The sequence below is a fragment of the Triturus cristatus genome, chromosome 7 (assembly GCF_964204655.1).
Source record: "Triturus cristatus chromosome 7, aTriCri1.1, whole genome shotgun sequence".
Taxonomy (NCBI): Eukaryota; Metazoa; Chordata; class Amphibia; order Caudata; family Salamandridae; genus Triturus; species Triturus cristatus.
The window spans coordinates 1,480,553,767-1,480,575,068 of NC_140590.1; the positions used below are offsets into that span (position 1 = coordinate 1,480,553,767).

General features: G+C 45.7%; 1 protein-coding gene across 1 annotated transcript in view; it reads right to left on the reverse strand.

The window, feature by feature from the left end:
• LOC146812217 (protein-glutamine gamma-glutamyltransferase E-like) overlaps window positions 1–21,302 on the reverse strand; it is an 89,809-nt gene that overhangs the window by 54,346 nt on the left and 14,161 nt on the right. The window contains exons 2-3 of the mRNA XM_085619246.1: window positions 11,340–11,513; window positions 9,426–9,668 (exon numbers count right to left, since the gene is read on the reverse strand). Of these exons, the coding sequence (XP_085475372.1) occupies window positions 9,426–9,668; window positions 11,340–11,513 (417 nt within the window). The remainder of the gene's footprint in view (window positions 1–9,425; window positions 9,669–11,339; window positions 11,514–21,302) is intronic.

The window sequence follows — 21,302 nt, forward strand, 5'->3', positions numbered from 1 at the left end:
CCTTTCAACCCTGTCTCAGACCTGCCATTGCAGGACCTGTGTGTGCGGTTTACTGTCAGTTAGCATTTAAAACTACTTGCCAATCCTTAAGCTCCCCTTTTATTACACGTCGCCTCTAAGGTAAGCCCTAGGTAGCCCATAGGGCAGTATAATGTGCAAGTAAAAGGTAGGACATGTACTTTTAAGTTTTGCATGACATGATAGTGGCAAACACCCAAATAGTTTTTCACTACTGTGAGGCCTACTCCCATCATAGGTTAATAATGAGATTTCCTTAATACCATCTAAGCTGTAATCTCTGATTAGAAAGGAGTAGCTACATCATGTCTCATATCTTTGTAATGGTAATAATAAATCCTCTTTAATGGTAAAATTGGATTTAAAATTACTATTCTAAAAATGCCACTTTCAGTAAGTGGGCTTTTCTCTGCTCCTACAGCTCTGAATGCCACTGACATCCAGAGTGGGTGACAGCTAAACTTTGTTCAATACAGGAAGGGTAGTTGTGACAGAAAACTCATCTGCATTCTGATAGCTCTTCCAGAGCAGGAAGTGAGGGGGAGCTGTCACTCACACCTGAATAGGCAGTGTACTGTTTCCCACACGCAGGGCTGTTTACCTCCAGCCTGCCTACTGTCGCTGTCTGCCTGAACTTTGGATTTACCCCAGTCTAACATGACCAAATGTCCCTGGTTGGCGTTTTATGATTCTTAGTACTATAATTTGATTTGAACTTTCAATATTCATAACTCACTTCTACTCATTGGATTTTTGTTGTTTTGGTCTTGTTTTACTCATAAATGTATTATCTATTTTTCTATCCCTGTGTGGAGTATTTTGTGGTGTTTTCAATGTTTTGCTGTGTGTGTGTTGCACAAATACTTTATACACTGCCTTTTTAGATATGCCTGACTGTTCCGTGCCAAACTACCAGAAGGTGAGCACAGGTTATCTTTTAGTGTCTATCTATCTTACCCTGACTAGATTGGGGGTTCCTGATTGTACAGGTTGCATACTCTGAAAACGAGAAACCCCATTTCTAACAGCAGCCTATTCTGTTCTGAAGCAGGCCCATAGCCTGCAGTCAACTGGGAAATGCAAGAGTTGTAGAATGGCCAGTCCTGGTCTCACCAGTGAAGTCTTCTAAATGATTTTATGTCCTACAGAAGGCCAATGTATGCTTTATATGCTATAACATCCAGGACCAGACCTGCCGTAAGGGGCACTGGCCATTTTCTGGGTGGGCCGGAAGGGTGAGAGCCGGTTTTCGAGTGGTAGAAGCTGATTTTGAAGCAGTGCTGCAATATTGGCCCCCTGTAACAAAAACGGGAGCAGTGTTACTAAAGTGGCCAGCAGCAGAGCTTCCCATTAGCACCCCCCGGGTCATGTCAGCTGAATTGCCTGGGCTGATTTGTGTTCCCAGTCCAGTCGTGATAACATCACCAAGTTAGGGAGCATGAGGACCTAGTTCTGAACATGTGAGACAGGGAAGTTCATCTGTATTCATGCAGGCATGGATCTGTACAATATGTTTAGGCTATTCGAATAAAACACATTTACATCTAATTAAATTAATTTGAACTGATTTAAATAGTCAGCAGTTATCCTAATCCTCGGGATTGGATCAGCATTTCTAGAACTGTGATGGACACCTTTGGTGTCAAAGCAAAAGCAGATAACATGCCTCAGTGGTTGAGAATGAAAAATTTCCTAACTATCATAACGGAAAGTTTCAATTCTATTAAAGACTCGGAGGCGAGGATTATGCCTTCTTTCTTCACTTTATTAATACAGCAGCGTGAAAGAACTAACAATACTACGTTTCCCATGAACCATAGGGAAAAAAGTAGTCATTTGTAAACAACCAATCAAGTAAAGGGACAACGTCCAATCAGGGTCTGCAAGTCTCCACATAGTCCCTTGTTAGTGTCCTGTTCTCCTCTTTCGGAGCGCGAAGACAGCCCAATCCTCATCTTTAGGAATCTTGTTCGTGGGTATCCGAACCTGCAACAAACGAAGGAGCATCACCAGAGGAAATTACAACCCTAGAAGTCATTCGTATAGGGAAAAATTCAGCCAAAATGAATCATTACAGCAATTCACCAGAGCCGCAACCACCAACTGCCTCCCCCAAAGGGATGACCAGAAGACAAAATATTTACTTACTTCCATAGGGGGAGGGTCTCTTCCAAGAGCATAGGGCGGGATAATCCTCACCTCCGAGTCCTTAATAGAATTGAAACTTTCCGTTACGATAGTTAGGAAATTTTTCATTCTATGTCAGGACCGGAGGCAAGGATTATGCTTGTTTAAAGCTTGCCCACAACCAGATGAGCCATATTTAGAATTGGCTTGAAGTAAAAACGCGTGAAGGTGGAATCCGAGGACCAATCCGCCGCATTGAGGATATCCTCCAAGCGGGCACCCAAACCGAAGGCTTTAGATGCCATAGCTCCCCTCGCAGAATGCGCACCAAACAGTCTGAGGCTAATGCCTGCTTCCGACATCACTCAATGAACCCAACTAGCAATGGTGGGTGAGGAAACCACTTTAAAGGGTTTCCGGAGCGCAATGAGAAGCTGACGCTCTCCCGGAGGACGGTATTCCTCCGTCATTTCTTCGTACGCTTTGAGACAGCGAACTACACAAAGTTTAGGAGAGTCAGGGAATTCTGGGTAAGAGATGACCCTCGTGTGGCACTTGGTACGGCGTAAAAGGGTAAAAGTCACTCCATCTGGAGTGAAGATCCGCCCAGAAATATCCAGAGCGCGGACGTCAGACACTCGACGGCAAGACACCAGGCGTAAGAGCATTGCAAGTTTCGCTGACAACTCCTTACGGGATAAAAACCTGTTAGGTTGCCATGAAAGGAAAAGATTTAAAACTTGATTGACATCCCATAAAGCCGGTCTGACGCAAGGCACGCCAAGAAATTCACAACGTGGACCACATCCGCGACCAAGGGATCGAAACCCCTTTGCATACACCAACGGGACCATCTGCCCCATGCGGACCTGTACCTTTTAACTGTACTGTCCACTAAAGCTTTGGAGATGAGATCCTCAGCCGCTTGCGAAAGACCCGGGGTTTGCCATCTACCCCTGAAATCCTCCAAGCCATGAGACACAGCGAGTTTGTGGATATCAGAGGATGAGGTGAGCCGTCCGGACCCCTGAGAAGTAGCGGAAGCCGGGGGAGTAGGATTGGAAAATCCCAGGAAAGTTCCAGAAGAACTGGAAACCACACTTGAGACCTCCACAGAGGGGTGATTAAGACTAAATCCGCTTGTTGCCTGCGGACCTGAGCGGTCGACCGGGTGATCATCGCGAAAGGAGGGAACGCATAGCTCAGTTCCTTGCTCCAATCTTGGAGAAACGCATCCGTGGCCGTCGCCCGAGGATCGGGCCTCCAACTGAAAAACTTCGGAAGCTGGTGGTCCAGGCGGGACGCAAACAGGTCCACCGTTAAAGGACCCCAAAGGTCGTTGAGGGAAACAAAGACTGAGCGGTCCAGCTTCCAGAGACTGGAATCGCGAAAGTGTCGGGACTGGAAGTCTGCCTCCACATTGTCGCGGCCCGAAAGATACTCCGCCGTGACTGACACCTGGCTGTCCAGGCAATTTTGCCAGAAACTCGCCACTAGGTCCGACAGAGCTTTCGACTTGGTGCCTCCTAAATGGTTGATGTAACGGACTGCTGACACGTTGTCCATTTTTAGGAGCACACACGACTGCATTGAATCTTTCGTCCAACATTTTACGGCAAATGAGCCTGCCAGAAGTTCGAGACAATTTATATGTAATTTCTGTTCTTCTGAAGACCACAAGCCCCCTGTGGAAAGGTCTACGCAACGTGCTCCCCAACCAAGTCTGCTCACGTCGGATTCTATAACCAGATCCGGAACAGCCCCGAAGATCACTCTTCCATTCCACGCCTCCATGTGGGTTAACCACCATTGAATTTCGCTCCGCGCTTCGTCTGACAAGTTGACCCTGTGGGAGTACGGATATCCTTTGCGCAGAAAGTACGCCTTGAGGCGTTGGAGGGCCCTGTAGTGGAGAGGACCCGGAAAGATAGCCTGAATGGAAGCCGAGAGGAGCCCCACTACTCACGCCAATTGACGAAGCGGCACTCGCTGAGTGGCCAGAACCCGTCGCAACTCATGGCGAATCTTTGCAATCTTTTATGCTGGTAAACTCAGAGTGGAGGAGGTTGAGTCTATGACGAACCCCAAGAAGGTAATGGACTGAGCCGGTTGCAAGAGGGATTTTCTCCCATTGATCACAAAGCCGAGATTCTGAAGAAGAGTCACTGTCATTTGAAGTTGCGCCGTCAAAACATGTGGGCAGGATGCCATCAAGAGGAGGTCGTCCAGATAAACAATCAGTCTGACACCTCGAGCTCTCAGAATTTCCACTACCGGCTTGAGAACCTTGGTGAAACACCAGGGCGCTGAAGAGAGACCGAAAGGGAGAGCCGTAAATTCGTAAACCTGATGGCGCCAGGCAAACTGGAGAAAACGGCGATGCAGTGGAAAAATCGGGATCACCAGATAAGCGTCTTTCAGGTCCAAGCGGACCATCCAATCCAGGGGGCGCAAGACATCTCGCAGGAGGTGAATCCCTTCCATTTTGAAATGGCGGTATATCAACCATTAGTTGAATTCGCTTAAGTTTATAACTGGGCGTTTGCCCCCGTCGGTCTCGTCGACCAAAAAGATGTTGCTGAGAAACCCCCTCGGGTGTAGCGACGTGCGCGAAATAGCGCCTTTGTCGAGAAGTGAAGACACTTCCTCGTCCACCAGGCCTGTATCGTGTAGTGAAAACTGAATGGGCCACGGAGGGGCATGCTGCACTGGGTTTCCAACAGATTCTATATGGAACCCCCTCACTGTTTGAAGCACCCACGTGTCGTGTGTGATGGATAACCATGCCCCGTAACAACTGGCCAGCCGCCCCCCTATGTTTTGTGGGGAAAAAGGGTGAACACTCACCAGAGTTTGTGCTGGATGTTCCTCCTCCAAAACCTCTGCCTTTGCCTCGGCGACCTTTGGTGGGGTAGAAGTTGCCAAATGTTGACTGGTCCTGATACTGTCCGGGGCCTCTCTGGCCGGTTTGGTAATTCAGCCGACTGGTCGAGTGGCCCCTCCCTCGACCGGCCCCTTGACAAACACGAGGGAGGTAAAGGTGTTGACAAACTTGCCCAATTCCTTAATGAAGGGTTCACCGAACAGACCTCCCTGGGCAATGGCACCCGCCTCCGAATCTGCAAGGTCACCGAGTTTCGGGTCTATTTTGATAAGGAGGGACCTACGCCATTCGGTGGAAAGGGCGCAGTTGGCATTGCCCAGAAAATCACTACCCGCTGAGCCCAGCCGGATAGCGTCTCGGGAGAGATCATGGAATCCAAAGCTTTTGCTTCCTCTGCCATGTCCAGGATTTTAGTGGCTGGACCTAATACATCCAAAAGTTTATCTTGGCACGCCCTCCAAGATCTATCAATTCCCTTTTTTGGATCTCTGATAAATTTCTGTAAAAAAGTAGACATTCTAGGGTCAATCTCCGGTGTAAGCGCTACTCCAGGGAAGGACGCGGACATTCCGCTCGCAGGCAATTTCTCGCCTCTTTCTCTAGAGGACGTCTAATATGCTTGGCGACATACGACGCTACTTTTTCGGCTGGCACCCAGTCCGATGAACGGGGGTGCACCATGTCGTTAGGATCTAACATATCTGAGGTTGTTGGAGGTGGCTGCGAGTCCGAGGGCACAGAAGAATCCTGAGGAACCTGGGAAAGTCGGGAGGGAAGCCATGGTCGAGACGGACTGGAATCGGGGTCCCATGAAGGGCCTGGCAACCCCAGGGAAAGGGTTGGCGACGGGGAGACCCCAGAACTCCTGGCAGGGTGACTATCAATAAAAGCCTGCTTGAGGCGCTCAAAAGCGTCTACGTCCACCCCTGGTGCACAAGGGCGTTTAGTTGGGGGAGGGTCTGTGTTATCCGAACAAGTAGGGGACGGGGCAGGTAGGGGAGCAGGTCTACGCTCCAGGCGCAAGAACGCTTGTACTATCTCCCTTGTTAGCCTGTCCTCTAAGGGTGAAATCGCTTGGTCCACTGCCCTGTAGATTGAGGTATCAACAGCCTCATAGAAAGCATCACCCCTAGGCATTTCCGCCATGGGGGTCCTCCTCCTCCTCAGGGAAGTCGTCATAATACTCCATTACGACCAGGGAGGGATAAATTACTAGTTATGCCCCAATGGCAATCGTTACAAAACTGGGATTCAGTTTAAAATATATTTTCACGTGGTCTAACCACAATCATATAGGGTGACTGGCCGTAAGGGGACAAAAGCTGGTAAAAACCTTTTCAGAAGCACAACAGGATAACAATCTGGGCTGGAAATGTCCCCTCAATGGTAGGCCTAAAGGCCAATACAAGACCTCCCAGGGAGGTGTCAGCGCGCTGATGCGCAATTACCAGACTCTTAAACCTTTCACATGAAGGGACGAGCGTTATCAATGAAAGAAATGGCCGCGAGCAACTGCCTATGGCTCGCGTGCCGATTACGGACTGTGAAATGGCGTCTACCAGCATCAGGGCTCCATGTAGGAATCGCGCGCGCATCTCTGGAAGACAGTTTGAAAACCCCAGAGACGCGTCACGCTAGTCCCTGCCTCCCACGCCCCCCAGCGGCGGGAGGACCGAAGCCTGTACACCAGCTCAATACCGTGTAGGAGTGAGGGAAAACCCTCGCTCCCGTTGTAGAATCTATCTTAGACCAACGCAATACGCGTTAAGAACATAAGCAACAGCGCGTCGAAAATATTTGAAGCACGAAAATCCTCAATAAATGAACACAAACGAACTCGGCGCTCGAGCACTTAAAAGCGGCGCCACCTATAAACAAATGCGCTTAACACGCAAGTCCATACAGGTGAAAAAATATCAACAATAGCAGTGAAAACCATTACATTCCAAGCCCCCCTCAAACCTGAGAAGAATGTGAGGGGACTTAACTGGCTTCGCAGCAGCGAAGAAAAGAGAACAGGACACTAACAAGGGACTATGTGGAGCCTTGCAGACCCTGATTGGACATTGTCCCTTTACTTGATTGGTTGTTTACAAATGACTACTTTTTTTCCCTATGGTTCATGGGAAACGTAGTATTGTTAGTTCTTTCACGCTGCTGTATTAATAAAGTGAAGAAAGAAGGCATAATCTTTGCCTCCGGTCCTGACATAGAATCTATGTTCTGGATTGCCTGGCGTCTTATAAGCTGAGCAGGACATTTTGCATAGACATTGTTTACACAGCATAGACACATGAACACAAAGCCTGAGGGCATAATATTCATTTGTGTCAGATATAAACTGGTTACATACATTTACTTCACTCTAATGTATTCCCTGCGGGCTATTTATGTATTCTTGTGACAGTTGGCTTCTAGACCTTTTGTCTATTTGATTAGCCATGAAATAAATTATAACATGTTGTTCTATTTCTATATTAGAACATAGATAGTATGTTCCAGTTGTACAGCCCATTAATTATCTTTAAAAGAGGACAGCATTTTGTAGTAATTGCCTGTCTACTAAAAATCTGAAAAGTTCAATGCAGCAATATTTAATCAGCCAGTCAGAATGCAGGGCCTGATGTTCAACATTTGAGTTGCTGTTCTTGCTGTGCTGCAACAGATGCACAAATCAATGGGGTGCAAAACAACCATTTGCAAGTTGTCCTGGCTCATTAATATGCATGAGGCAGGATTCTTTCTGCGAATGCAGGGACGAAAATCTGTGTTGTCCACAGTGGCGGCCAGTAGAGCTCACAGGTGGTGCGGAGGGCAGCGGGGGTGGTGAACATGCGGCACAATGTAAAATAAAATACACATACCTTGCTGCTCCTGCTCTCCTCCATCTCGGACTCTGTCACAGCCAGGCTTCCCAGACCAATCATAACGCTGCAATGCAGCACTGTGATCGGTAAGCACCCAGGCTCTCCTGATTAATCACAATGCTGCAATGCAGCCTTGTGATGGGTCTGTGCTCCGTGACACGGCGCTCATCCAGGAGCTGGAGGAACGGGCATGTTCTCCACGCAGGCTGTAATGCAGCCTGCATTGAGAACAGGGAAAGTGTTCATGACGGTTTTGGGTGGCCTGAGTCATTGCGCATTTAGGAGGGTGCAAACACTCCTTCCCCTGCTCTGCAGCCCGCCCCTCATGCAAAGCTGCCGCAGCAGGAGGACAAAATTAAATGATAATAACATTACGCTATTATCATTTTATGTTTTCCTGCTTTGTGGCAGTGGGGTGAGGATCCTCAGGTCGTGATTGCAGGAGGGAGGGAAAAAAGGTAATTAAAAAAAAACACTTACCTTGCCACCGCCCAGTACCTCATTGCTGCTCCTGCTTCCGATTTCAGGAACAGGAAGCAGGCAGCCAGGCTCCCTCCCCTAAGCCAATCACAAACGCTGCAATTGCAGCATTGTGATTGGTCTGAGAGCCATTATATGGCGCTCAGCCAGGGGCTGTAGGGGTGGCCTTGTTCTCCATGCAGGCTGTAATTCAGCCTCCATGGAGAAGTAGAAAAACAGTCACTGTACACTTTTAGGAGTGGGCAAACCACCCCTTCACTGCCCTGCTCACAGGGCAGCACCAGCCACCCACCCGCCCACCTGCAAAGCAGCCAAACATAAAAAGATAATAACTAAAAGGTATTATCTTTTTATGTGTTCTTCTTCTGCACTGCTTGAAAGCAGTGGGGCTATGCTCCTCCGCCATAGTGGAGGAACCACCCCTGAGAAGATCCTTGCACTTGACTGCAGAGCTGCACACTCTTAATACACATGGTTCTTCTCAAGGAGCTCCAGATAGGAATTCGCCTGAGCAGAAACAAGTATCATATCAGTTAGGGTGATGAAATCAGGATCACATAAGTCAACGGCTACTTGAGCCAGGGACTTCGAACTCCACTGACATGGCAAACTAATCCACATAGTGAGCTAAACTGCTGATAGTAGTTTGGAAACCGAATGTTATATTCAATTGCTCTGTTCTTAATGCCAAAGGAAACTTTGGTTAAGCCACAGTTGTGTGTGTTTTGTGAGTAGCTACATATAGACACGTACACCAAATTATTGTGTAAGGTGACACTGATAAAATATCTGCTTGTGAAAATGTTCTGGGACTCAAAATTGCAAGACATTGAGGAAATGTCAGGTTAATGTTTTAGAGGATTAACTCATAGTGATTTAGAACAAGGGATCAGAAAACACGCCTTTGGTAGTGATTATATTTATGTGTGGTAAATTTGAATGCTTCTTACCAACGTTTTGTAACCATTTGTGGTGAGTAACAAACTTTGACATTGAAATAGAGAGTACAAGAAGACCCCAGTCTTAAAAATAAAGATCGAAGGTTGTACCTGAAACCCAAGGATTGAAGAGTAGCATAAAGTTTCCAAATGGTGCTGAAGATGTTCTGCCACCGGAGGAGGTCTGCACGCTGAATTTGTAGGAACCGATGACGGCTTTGGCCGGGCTGGTAATGTTGACCATCATGGAGGTGGAGCTGCTTGAACCTTGAACTGCGCTCCAGGTACCGCTGCTTGCATTTCTTGAGAGTGGAAACACAGCTTTTGTGTTTTTTGCTACTGATGGTGAAGGACCTTCAGAAAAGAAATGTGAGCAATGTGTTTTAGTACCCTCTATGGAATCCTGGGATTGGCTAAGCCAATCACATTGCTTATAATGCTGTCATTAACTACTGTTGTTTGCTGAATTCTAGGTTTAGTGGCAGGAGCATGCAGGAGAAAGAAGACGGACAGAAACAGTGAAGTTCTTTCTCTATTTGACTCTCTTGGTTGATATTAGAGGGTCTGAAATCAGGACCTCAGATTTACACTGGTAGTCATGTGTGTGCGTCTGGAAAAATCCCACCCACATAATAAGCATTGTCACGTTTGGCTTGCACTGATAATTGCGTGTCGAGCACGAACTAGTAGGTAATGCCAATCCCAATCTTGATTTTTTGGGGGATCACATTATGCACTCTGGGTGGTGTAGTCTTGCTTTGCTTCAGTTCAATTAATTAAATCAATACACCTGAAAATAAGGATTTATTGGTGAAGAATTCAAGCTGGACTGTATTGACCTGGATTGAGGTGGTCACTCTAGTGCACATAAGTGTGGCTGACATTACTAGTTATCCAGGTTCCGATGAGGGATGCCTTCTTCCAGGGCAGTGTGTTTTGGAAAGTTTCTGCCTTTGACAGGGGTGTGTGATGCCAGTCAGGCGACGATGCATCAATACGTTATACATATTGTTGATTGTTTCTCTGTGATGTGGATTGTAGTTGGATTGGCTTTTGAATGTGAGCTTGAAAGAACAAGCTTTTCTTTTTATAAAACAAACACATCATTGAGATGGCTAGTCTGTGACTGAGTGTATTGAGGGATTACCCCAATGCCAAGTGACTATGAACTGTGATTTCTTGTTTGTGAAATGAGTAGACAATGGAATACTTGGCGGTGAAAGCCTGAGGAGCCAAGTAAGATGATTGTGCAATAGTGGGCATGTTTGCGTGTTCAATGTGTTCTCCAGGGGCAATATATTCAGTCAGTGCAAGCGTGAAGAGTGGATGTTGATTCACCAAAATGCCTGGGTTAGCGGAAGTGACATATAGTAAAATTTGACATCACAGGGTTGACCACTTGCACCACCCTTAGCCTCTCAGCAGTCTCTTAATTACATTACTGCAAAGCACCTAGATGAAGGCTCCTGAGAACCTGTTTACTTTATGTTCCTGCTGCTTCCTGCAAAACTCCAGAAACTAGGTTTGAAAGGGCAAAGCCAGTGATAGCAGAGGGAAAAACAATGGGCACTGATTGCTACAGCTGGTTACCCCTAAATCCATGGAATGAAGAAAGTCAAACATTTATGGCACCCTTTGGAACCAGCAACCCTGTAAGACAAGTTCAATACACAAATTCTAGGTTCATCAGAGATGTTTGTGAGTATGATCAGCCTGCGAGTGTAGAGTATAACAAAGTCTACATGGCAATGATGCAGTTTGTCCTCTACAGATGTGGCCCAGTAGCAACAATGATAACTACATGTGTGGACAGAGATTAAGAGAGCCTGTAAATCGAGAGTGTTAAAGATAGCAAAGCTGAGATTGTCTCCTTGCAAATTTCCTATGGTATACAGAGAATTTGCTCGTCAATCAGGACTTTTTTATGTCTGCATGATGTGCATTGTATGAGAGGCTGCAATCTGACTACCAGTCATGCACGATTACCTTGCTGTTCTGTGTGATTGATGCATCACAAGTAATTACCTGTTTCCACGGTAAACCCAAGGGTGTCTTGAGATCCGAGAGCTCTGCTTAACTTCAGACTTATGTTGAATGGCTGGCCTCTTCTCACAATCAGGTTCGTGTTGCTAAAGTCTTTGGTATTATGGGCCGTCCTGTTTGCAGATAGCTGAAAATCCACACCGGTCACCCGTAGCGCTGTAATGGAAGGACAGCATTTTTAATAAAAGCAATCTGTTCATCAAACGTAGACTTGCATGATTGATCCTTCACAACGCCCTCTCTAGCTCATTGTGTTCTCTGTATTCTGGGGGCACCCCTAAAATTCTTCTAGAGAACACTAGTCAGACCAGGTTTCTTTCCTTACTATCCTTCATTTTTCACTTGTGATCTCAGTTGTATGTTCATCTTAACAATTGTGTCTTTGGGAAGGGTTTTGGAGGGGACAGATGAGGCCCATGACACAGCTTAATTTATGCAGCCTCCCTCCCCCTAACTCCACACTTTGGCCCCAACACTACGAGGGCCTTATCTCCGCTTTTTTGGCTTTTAAAGCCAAAAAAGCGGAGATATTCTTTTCACCCTATTTGCAAGCCGGTACTGACATGCATTAGCGCATGTCAGCAGCCGTTTTGCCGACGCCTCGCTCTGCATCTCTAATGAGATGCAAAGTGGGCATCACTGGGCGTACCCCTGATGGACTACCTTGTAAATTATCGCTAAATGCACATCACCATATTTACAAGGTGGCCCTCAGGATTTTAGCAGACGTTAGTTTTTGGTAAAAACCGCGGTTTTCACCGAAAACTAACGTCTACTAAAATCTTGACTAATGTATGTTGACAATGGGAGGTGGATTGATGTGTTACGACCACAGGGTCGTATCATCAAGCATATCGCTGTTTTGCAGGGAACATCGCTGGAAAACCAGCGATGTTCCCTCCTAAACGGTGATTTCCCCGCTGTCGCTGGATTATATATCGCCCTTGAGTTATGCGTTGATGATAACGCGCTAACACGGCAATTTAATTCAGCGATAGCCGGCGTTAGGGAAATCAGCGCTAGGCGCGCTGGGCGAAAATTATCGCCGCTCTTTGTTGATATGCCCCCACATCTTTTGAATGCAGTCTCATACAGGGAGGCAAAACAGACAGAACACCGCCTGACACATTTAATAAGCCCAACGACATTTCACTGCAAAGTAGCAATCAGTCAAAGCAATACATAAGCCTACAGGTTTGCTTAATATATTTAATCACAGCTTTCTTTGTATGTTTGTAGAGCTGTATCAGTATAATTCATGAGCTCAGGTGTTAGTGGTAGCTCAACAGCACTCCGGAAGTAGCTCTCCAGAGTGAAACTCAGCCCAGTACATCATTCAGAAGGTATATGCACTTTACAGAAGACAGTCATGCTCATCTGAAGACTCTTAGAGTTCAGCAACCCAAACCAATGGAAGGGCCTCATGCTACAACACAAACACACACTGTGTTGGCCTATAGAGGCCTGCAACCTATGGGGCCTGCATTGTGTTGGTCTATGAGGCATGTATCAACTCCAAACCCAGTAAGGTCACACACAAGGAGATGTGACATGTCGTAGGCCTCGCTCTATCAGTCACTCAATGTGTGTGAACGATGGGCCAGGAAAGAAGAGTGTAATCAGTAGCAAGAGCTGGACTCAGAGTGGACTTACTTCAGTGTTGGAGATCAGGAGCCAGAGAGAAAGTGTGGAGTTAGGTGCATGATCAGCCCAGGAGCCAAGGTGGGCAGGAGTTGGATTCAGAGCTGAGAGTCACCTACAAAGCTCACTGAGCATGCCTCTTTGTGTGCACATTTATGTGTCTGTCTCTCTGCATTTGTATTTGGCATTTTGCTTTTTCACGATAAACAGCATTGCTCCCTTGAAGCTCTACCTAGTGTCAAGGGGCACCAACACTATACATTGCTTCATGCCATGCTGGGCTCATCTGTGGCAGAGTGGTGTCCTTTCTTGGCATATTAGTGTCCCTGGCATTATAACTGTCATCATTGACATATTTTGGGCATTCTGGCAGCTATGACAAATCGCAAGCCTGAAAATTCACTTTTCTCCAACTCTGACATAATGGTGGCCATGAATGACGTACTCTGAGCATTCTGGCCATTATAGTGCCCAGCTGTATGACTGTGAATATTACTAGCATAATATAGGTATTCTTGGCATTCTGGGAAACATCAATTGAATGTGATCATAAAGATATTTTAACAAGATTTTGTCCATGTGAAGCAACGGGTTTAGTTTGTGATAGCCGGTGTTCTTTTAAAAGGGCCCCTGCTAATTGATTATGCCTTAATACTAACAGGTCCATCTGCGGCTTCCAATTCATTCTTTTGCCCATGGTGACGCCCAGGTATGTGAAGGAGTCAGTTTGTACCAGTGGCGCGTTGTTCATTTCTACTCTAGCTTTCACTATCTTATATTTTTGTAAGACCATGAACTTCGTCTTGTCAACATGTACTACAAGGTCATGGTCATTACAGAAGAGACTAAATCTATCAAGGGCTCTTTGCAGACCAACTTGTTAAAGTGTCATCTGCAAACATTAGGAGAGGGACCCTCGATGCAGCAAGAGTAGGAGCGTCCGTAGGATATTCAGTAAAATATGGGAAAACATTATTTATGTATAACGAGAAAAGGGTAGGGGCAAGAACACACCCCTGCTGAACTGCCCTATCCACAGAAAAACGTTCAGTTACCTCACCCTGTTGACCCCATCGGACTTGGGCATAAGTAGATTCATGTAATTTTATAATAAATTATAAGATCTCAGCGGGCATCCCTACTTCATTAAGACTGTCCCACAGCTTGTTGCGGAGGACTAAATCAAATGCAGATTTGAGATCTATAAATGCTGCGTAGAGGGTCCCCCCTGCTAAGATCACTGTATTCCAATATATTAACATGAATCTAAAAACTTGATCAATAGTGCTAACATGGGAACGAAATCCTGCTTGATAGGTGGATAAAATTTCATTATCATCAATCCACCTATTTACCCTGCCTAGCACTAATCTAGCCACCAGCTTTTGCATCGTGTCAATGAGACTTATGGGCCGATAGTTAATTGGGCTGGCTCGATCCCCCTTTTTATATATCAGGATAATTTCAGCCCCGCGCCAGGATTCCGGGATGGGGGCACCTCTGACCAGACTATTCGCAAAAATAAAAATATATTTGACCATTTCCTCAGGTCAGATTTAAATAAGTCCGCCGGGATGCAATCTGGGTCCGGGGCCCTACCTACAGCTATCCCATCAAGAGCGCGCTCAATTTACTGCACATTGGTACTGCCCAATACTTTTTGTAAGCGATGAAAATTGGGTCTGATAATGTGCAACCCAGGCTTCAGGGGGACATTGTCAACTGGTACCGGACCGGCATTATCACTTCCCCACTTAATTAATTGCCAAAATCGACACCAGTTTTTCCCATTACTAGCGTCTAACAAATCCCTCCATCTATTTTCATCAAAGGCCTTCTTTGCCCGTTGTTGAGTTGCCTTATATTCAGATCTTAGTTTCCTTACCTCCTGCGTTGAACCTGCCCTTATGGCTTTAGATAAATCCCTGTATACTATCCTACAAGCCCTATCATACCATTTCGCTGATTTATAGATAGGGTACACATTAGTTCTTTTTTTTGGTTTTATAAAAAAGGATCTCAGCTTGGCAAAAAAAGCCTCATGGGCTATTGTAAGGGCTGGAAGAGTGGCCTCATTATGGTCAAGTTGCGAGAGGACTGTAAGTGAATCTGCAAGTGTTGACTTAATCTGGGTCATGATGCCTTCATCCTCGAAAACCCGTACCCATTTTAGCCTACGGTAGTCATGAGACATAATTACATCTGCTGTTGCGATATCTGTACTACCCCTATGGGGCATACAATACTTTGCCTCTAATGTCAACATCAGGGGATCATGATCACTCTCTGGTCTTTACAGGACCTCCATGTCCCTCATCCTTTGCCAGAATTCTAATTTAATAAGAAAGTAATCAATCCTACTGCTTCTTAGCCTGTTAGAATAAGTATGATTACCTTTACAATCAGATATAGATCTTCCGTTTGCAGCCCGAAGCCCCCTCTCCAGTGTTACACTTTTTAACTGTAGGACAGCTTCTGTCCATTTCTTAATAGGGACGAGCATCAAAGACGGAACACCCCAAATAGCATCCTCATCAGAGGTAAGGCTCCCATCTTCTAAGCCAAGTGGCTCAAATGTACAGTTGAAATCATCCGCAATAATCCAATTACATGACCCCTTTAAGGATTTAATATATACGTCCAGGCTAGAGACGGTCGGTGATGCCCTTCCACCCAACAACCCTCTAGCAAAGACATTTATCAATATGAACTCGGGTTCAAACTCAGATTTTATTTTATTGACCTGAATATCCGGATTATTAGTCTCTAATTCTTCTCCCTGGTAACCTGCCTGTTGTTTTACCCAAGTGGTTAATCCACCTGACGGTCGGCATTTAGTACTCGCTATTGCTGGCTTACCAAATGCCAAATATCCTGGCCGAAAGATGGTACTGAGAGACCAAGTCTCCTGAAAGACAATAATATCATAGAACTCTATGAAATTAGACCAATCGGAAGAACTAGTCTTTGCTTGCAAGCCAGCAATATTCCACGATAGAATACTTAATGTGCAGGGATTTGATCCTTCACCGTGGTCTATCTGTGCCAATTCCTCAGCACACTGTGGTCCGCTAGATGTTACTAGCTGAAGGGCTGGATCTATCACATGGAGAGTAACAAATTGATTGAGAATGTCATCTGTCCCTGTTACGTCTACCGGTGACAGTCAATCACAGGCATCTAAACTGGACAAAGGGGCAAACAAGATTAAGGTCAAACGGTCGTCCTAGGGCCCTATAATGGACATTGTGAACCCCCCCTCCTAACTGGGAATGATAGTGAGGTCTGTAAAAAAAACCCGAGGTAGGAGAGATATTTTTCCCGGGCAGTGCCCTTCATTTCTATTCCCTAGGCACTCCAATAGGAGTCTGACTACATGCTCATTGTTAAAATTGGCAACCACACAGTCACCCCCCCATCCTTAACGGAATATCCAACCCAAGGTGAACGTCTGGCCATTATCAGTTGGTTACTAATATCCCAGACCCAAACCCCTGCTTCCTTCAAATGTACACTTAACCAGTGCAGTGTTTTTGCCATTAACTGGTCAGTAGATTCACTCTGCCCACCTCGTAAGGGCAGTACATTCCTCAGAACCACCACCAATGGAGCAGCAGCAGGGGGAAGATGTAGTATCTTATGATCGCTTCTGGCCAAGCTAATGATCAGCCCATAGTGTTCTGTTAGAGAATCACGACCAGAGCCACATCCAGAACGCCCAGGGACCATAATTTGTTGGCCATCTAAACCACAAATAGGCTTGTTAGGTGGAATATTAGGTGGAATGCTACTTACTATCCTAGCACAGGGCCTACCTCCCTCCACCCTAGGGGTACTCGGAATAAACTGGGCACATTCACTAGATAAGTTCCCCAGCTTACCCACACATCCTCCCTGGGACACTACACCAATATCAGAAGCAATACCCGCCCCGGCATTCCCTTTGGTGATGAAGACATTGAATTAGATAATAGAGGGATGGCCAAAGGGCGATTAGAGATTACAGGGTTATACAACACATTTGATGTCGGTTCAGAGGGCGATTGTTTTCCCCCCAATGAGGCCTTTATAGAACCAAGATTAGACACAACAAACAATTCAATATTTGACAGTTTTTCCTCAATTAGTGTCCATCTCTCAAGGATTGGGGATAAAGACGCCGATAATAAGGCGCCCAAACTGGACCACTAGCTCTTGTCAGCTTCAAGCGCAGGAACACCAGCCGAGTCCAAATCTGAGGCACCCAATATGGGGGCGATAGACTGAGGCTCGATTATCGTTGTCGCAGTTAAAGTCGGTGTTAAAATCACAGTCCCACCATTCCTGTTCATTTTTGGCATTTTTGCATTTTTTTTCCTTTGGGGGGCCCCCTCCTCGCTTCTTCTTTATCGATGGCTTCTGAAGTGGTTAAATGGCTAGCGATTTAGATTTGGGCACAGACCTTGTAGTAACGCGTGGAAATGGACTACACACTAAGCCCTTATGCACCAGCTCATCAGGCGTAGAGCTAATTGGAAACTTCATTATTGTTGAAATGTTCGGCGGTGCAGATGGAGACTGGCTAATAACTCCTGCCGAGTCGAGAGGATCCATGCTTACAACCACACAGTGTTCGGGTGAGCGTACAGACATCAATCCACCCAGAGACGATCATTTAGTTTGCAGGGGGTCTAAAGATAAACGGCGCTCAGTCAGGTCAATTTCGTGGGCTAAGACCAAACTGGCCCTGGTTATAAAGTGGTCCAGGGTCCCAGCCACACTTCCACCCATATGGCCATTTCTCCCCTTGCTCTTACCCTTGCGAGTGCTCAGCATAACTGTGCACGATGACAGCAATTGGCCCGTGCAATAATACCGAAAAGGGGCAACAAACAGTAGTGGGCTCACCTTGGTCAGCCGGTGGGTTTAGAGGGGGGGCCTGGCCTGGCCTCCTGTGGTCTCTAACGGGCTCAAACGGGCCAGCCCTTGGCCCGGGCTTCCCTCGGCTCGTGCCCGCGCGCATCCCGCGGAGCGGAAGCCACAGCAGCCTTTTAGCGCCTCCGGGCCCGGGTGAATGGCGGCGCCGCCTGGCGCGAAAACGGAAGCCTGGGATCTGAATTCCCCGTGCGAAGCAATCAAGCGGTTCCTGCAGAGTGGGAGCCGCAGCAGCCTTTTAGAGCCTCCGGGCGCGGGTGAATTGCGGCTCCTCCTGGTGTGAAAACGGAAGCCTGGGATCTGAAGTCCCCGTGTGAAGCAATCAAGCGGTGACTCAGCAACCTGGTAACATGAGTGTGTGTCACTCTGCCTCAAAGTTGCAGCCTTGTGGGCCTGACATTTTATTACATACACGCATGGAATAGTTTATCTTGGCTTGCACCTTTCACTCACATAAAATGCCTCTGCTTATACTTCTAGAGTAGAGCACAAAGGTCCCTCTCTTGAATAAACGTATCTAAAATGTTACACATTTTATGTCATGTACTCTCATTATTATATATGGTTAAATATGTTCAGAATTTGGTATTTTAGGAAATGAGTGATTGCATGTGGCTTAGCTTCAGCCGATTGTTTTCCAGTCAACTATCACCCATAAACTGTATTTCTATGGGTTCTGAAGCCAAAATATGGCTTTTTGCAGCCTATACACAGCCTATTTATTACTTGAGCTTTCCACAAGCTTCATTAAATTCTTTGCACCTATGTGCCCCATGAATGGCAGATGATAACATTTGAAAATGGTGGGCTGCAAAAGTTAGGGATGACTTTTAAGTAGCGAGCAAACCCTGCATTTTCTTTTACTTTTGCCTAGTCATTATTTTGAAAAAAGTGCACCTCCATCACACCCATTTGCACAGAAACACAATTACAACTGAAATACATGACCACTGCTGTGTGTTCTCAGCAGAGAGGCGAAGGATTGGTTGGACTTCATAATTTCTGAACACCTTCTTCACTCACTAACAGGCACTGAGAGAAACTCACAGTGCCATTGGCCTCAGTTCCAGAGTTCTCAATCATGGACCATTATAAACACCTTGTGCGGCTCAGTTAAAAGTATGCACTGTAAAACAGTAATGTGCTACATGAAAAAAATGCAGAAACAATATCCTTAAAATAGCTAACACTTTTAGGATATGCAACTATGCAAGATTAACAAACGTACTAAAAACAAGGACTGCATCGATGACCTTAAAGTTTTCAAGGTATAATTAATTAAATGTTAAAAATGTTGGCATTTACTGACCTCAATGCAGCTGCACAAGGAGCTCCCTCGGTTTGCCATCTCTTCCTGTCTGCCCTCACTTCAGTAACACCTGTATTTTCTTTCCATGTGGTTCAATGCACAACGTGGACTGAGCCACACACATCACTTCAGTTCACTCTAGACTTATTCTCTTTTCTGTCATGTGCTGGTGTGGGCCTCATGTTCAGTAGGAGAGTTCTGGGGGCCATGCACAACAAAGTTTCAGATGTTGTTGAATTGAATTAAATTGTTCAGCTGGATGCAGGGACAAGATTCAGTCTGCTCCAAGGGTATACACAGCATTTCAGACTGTCCTGTTTTCTGTTATTCTTGCCTTTTTATGAGCTCTACCAGAGCCTTGATCCAGATGATTGGAAGTGACACAGAGTCTGGGATCCACAGACAGGAACACGGGAGAAAACTAGTAATTAAAAACGTATTTGGACATCCGACCGTGACTTTGAGAATGGGTCCCAGAACAGAGCCCTAGTGCCAACCTAACCAATCCAGGAGCTGCCCTCATGCTTGTAGTAATGTGTAAATGACACTATGATGTCATCAGTTCCAAAAGAATGTTAAGACTGAAGGAATGCTCAAGAGGCATTCAATGGATGTACTGGGATAGATGTGGAAGCTGATTTACAAGCTCCATTAAAGATATTACTAAACATCTTGGATTGTGTCTGGAAAACTCTTTACATTGGCGACGAGCGGGATTAAGACATAGATGTGGAAGCTGATTTACAAGCTCCATTAAAGATATTACTAAACATCTTGGATTGTGTCTGGAAGACTCTTTACAATGCTGTTTATAATAGTAATCAACCTGCAAGAAGCACAGGATAGGTTGGAGCAGGCTAAGCCAGTGCTCTTTTGAGACTGGGGGCCTGTGTCTGCACTTTACCCGGCTGTCTAACAGCTCGGATCAGAAAGGTCTGAACTGCGCATGTTGGGCTGGCCATCGCACGGCAGCTGTCCAATGTGACATGCACACTTTAAACTTTAGGCAGCGTTATCCATGCTGCGAATCAGCAGTAATAGCTCCACCCTCACACTCTAACCTGCACCTGTGAGCTTTATAATAAAATGTTAATAAAGCTATTTTATTGCATTTTATTTGTGTGTACTGCTCCCACAGCAGGAGGCGGGTGAAACTCCTCTGATCTAAAGAAGACGCCACCAAGAGGTTTCCCTCTGCATGGTGGTGCAGCCAGTTAAAGGAAAATTTGCCATTTCGCATATTCTCCCCAGCTTTTTTTCCTTTGTCTTTTTGGACTGATTTCCCGGCCTTTTTAGACCTCTACTTAATCGGACACGGGTAAGCGCTTCCCTGTACCTCCTAAATAGTGTCAACTAATTAGCTAAACCCAATTGACTTTCAGGTAACGCCACACTCAAAATGCGCACAAATTTGACAATTGATATGATAGTCAAATGTTGCATGCGGCTTTTTACCACCCCTGTGAGAGATGTTAATGTCAGAATAAGCCTTTTTGAAAGCCTACTTATACCACCAATATAATGTAATTCTTGCCAATAAAGGTTAGGTGCATAATTTATTAAAAATAAGACATGCCTAGTATGTAGCTGGCATGTCTCTGCAGTAGTATAATTTATATTTTTACTTACTGCATATGCTGAAGCAGCATTTTCATTTTCAAAGGCCTGCCTTACCGTATTTTTCCAGTGACTAAAAAAGTAATTCATAGGTAAACTCCGATTTTTAGTCTGTCATAATCATAAGAATGATTTTTAGAATATGTATTTATCTCAGTATAAGTAATGGGAGCCCCCTAAACCTCTTCTGCCTGGGGCAGCCAATACCCATGCAGTGATTTAGTAAGATTTCCTTCGTCCACATCTGACCTGGAGTAGATGTGAACAATCTTCACAAAGGTTCCCACATTTTCATTTGCCATGTCATGTATCAACATTCTCTTTGATGTATAGCTGGACAATTTTTACTACGACCATCAAAAAACATCTTCTTCTCTTCCTGTAGGCCACATTGCCCTACACCCTCATATCCTCACAAGCAATATTTGTATGGCTCCCAGGGCAAAGTGGCCATGAGGCCATCT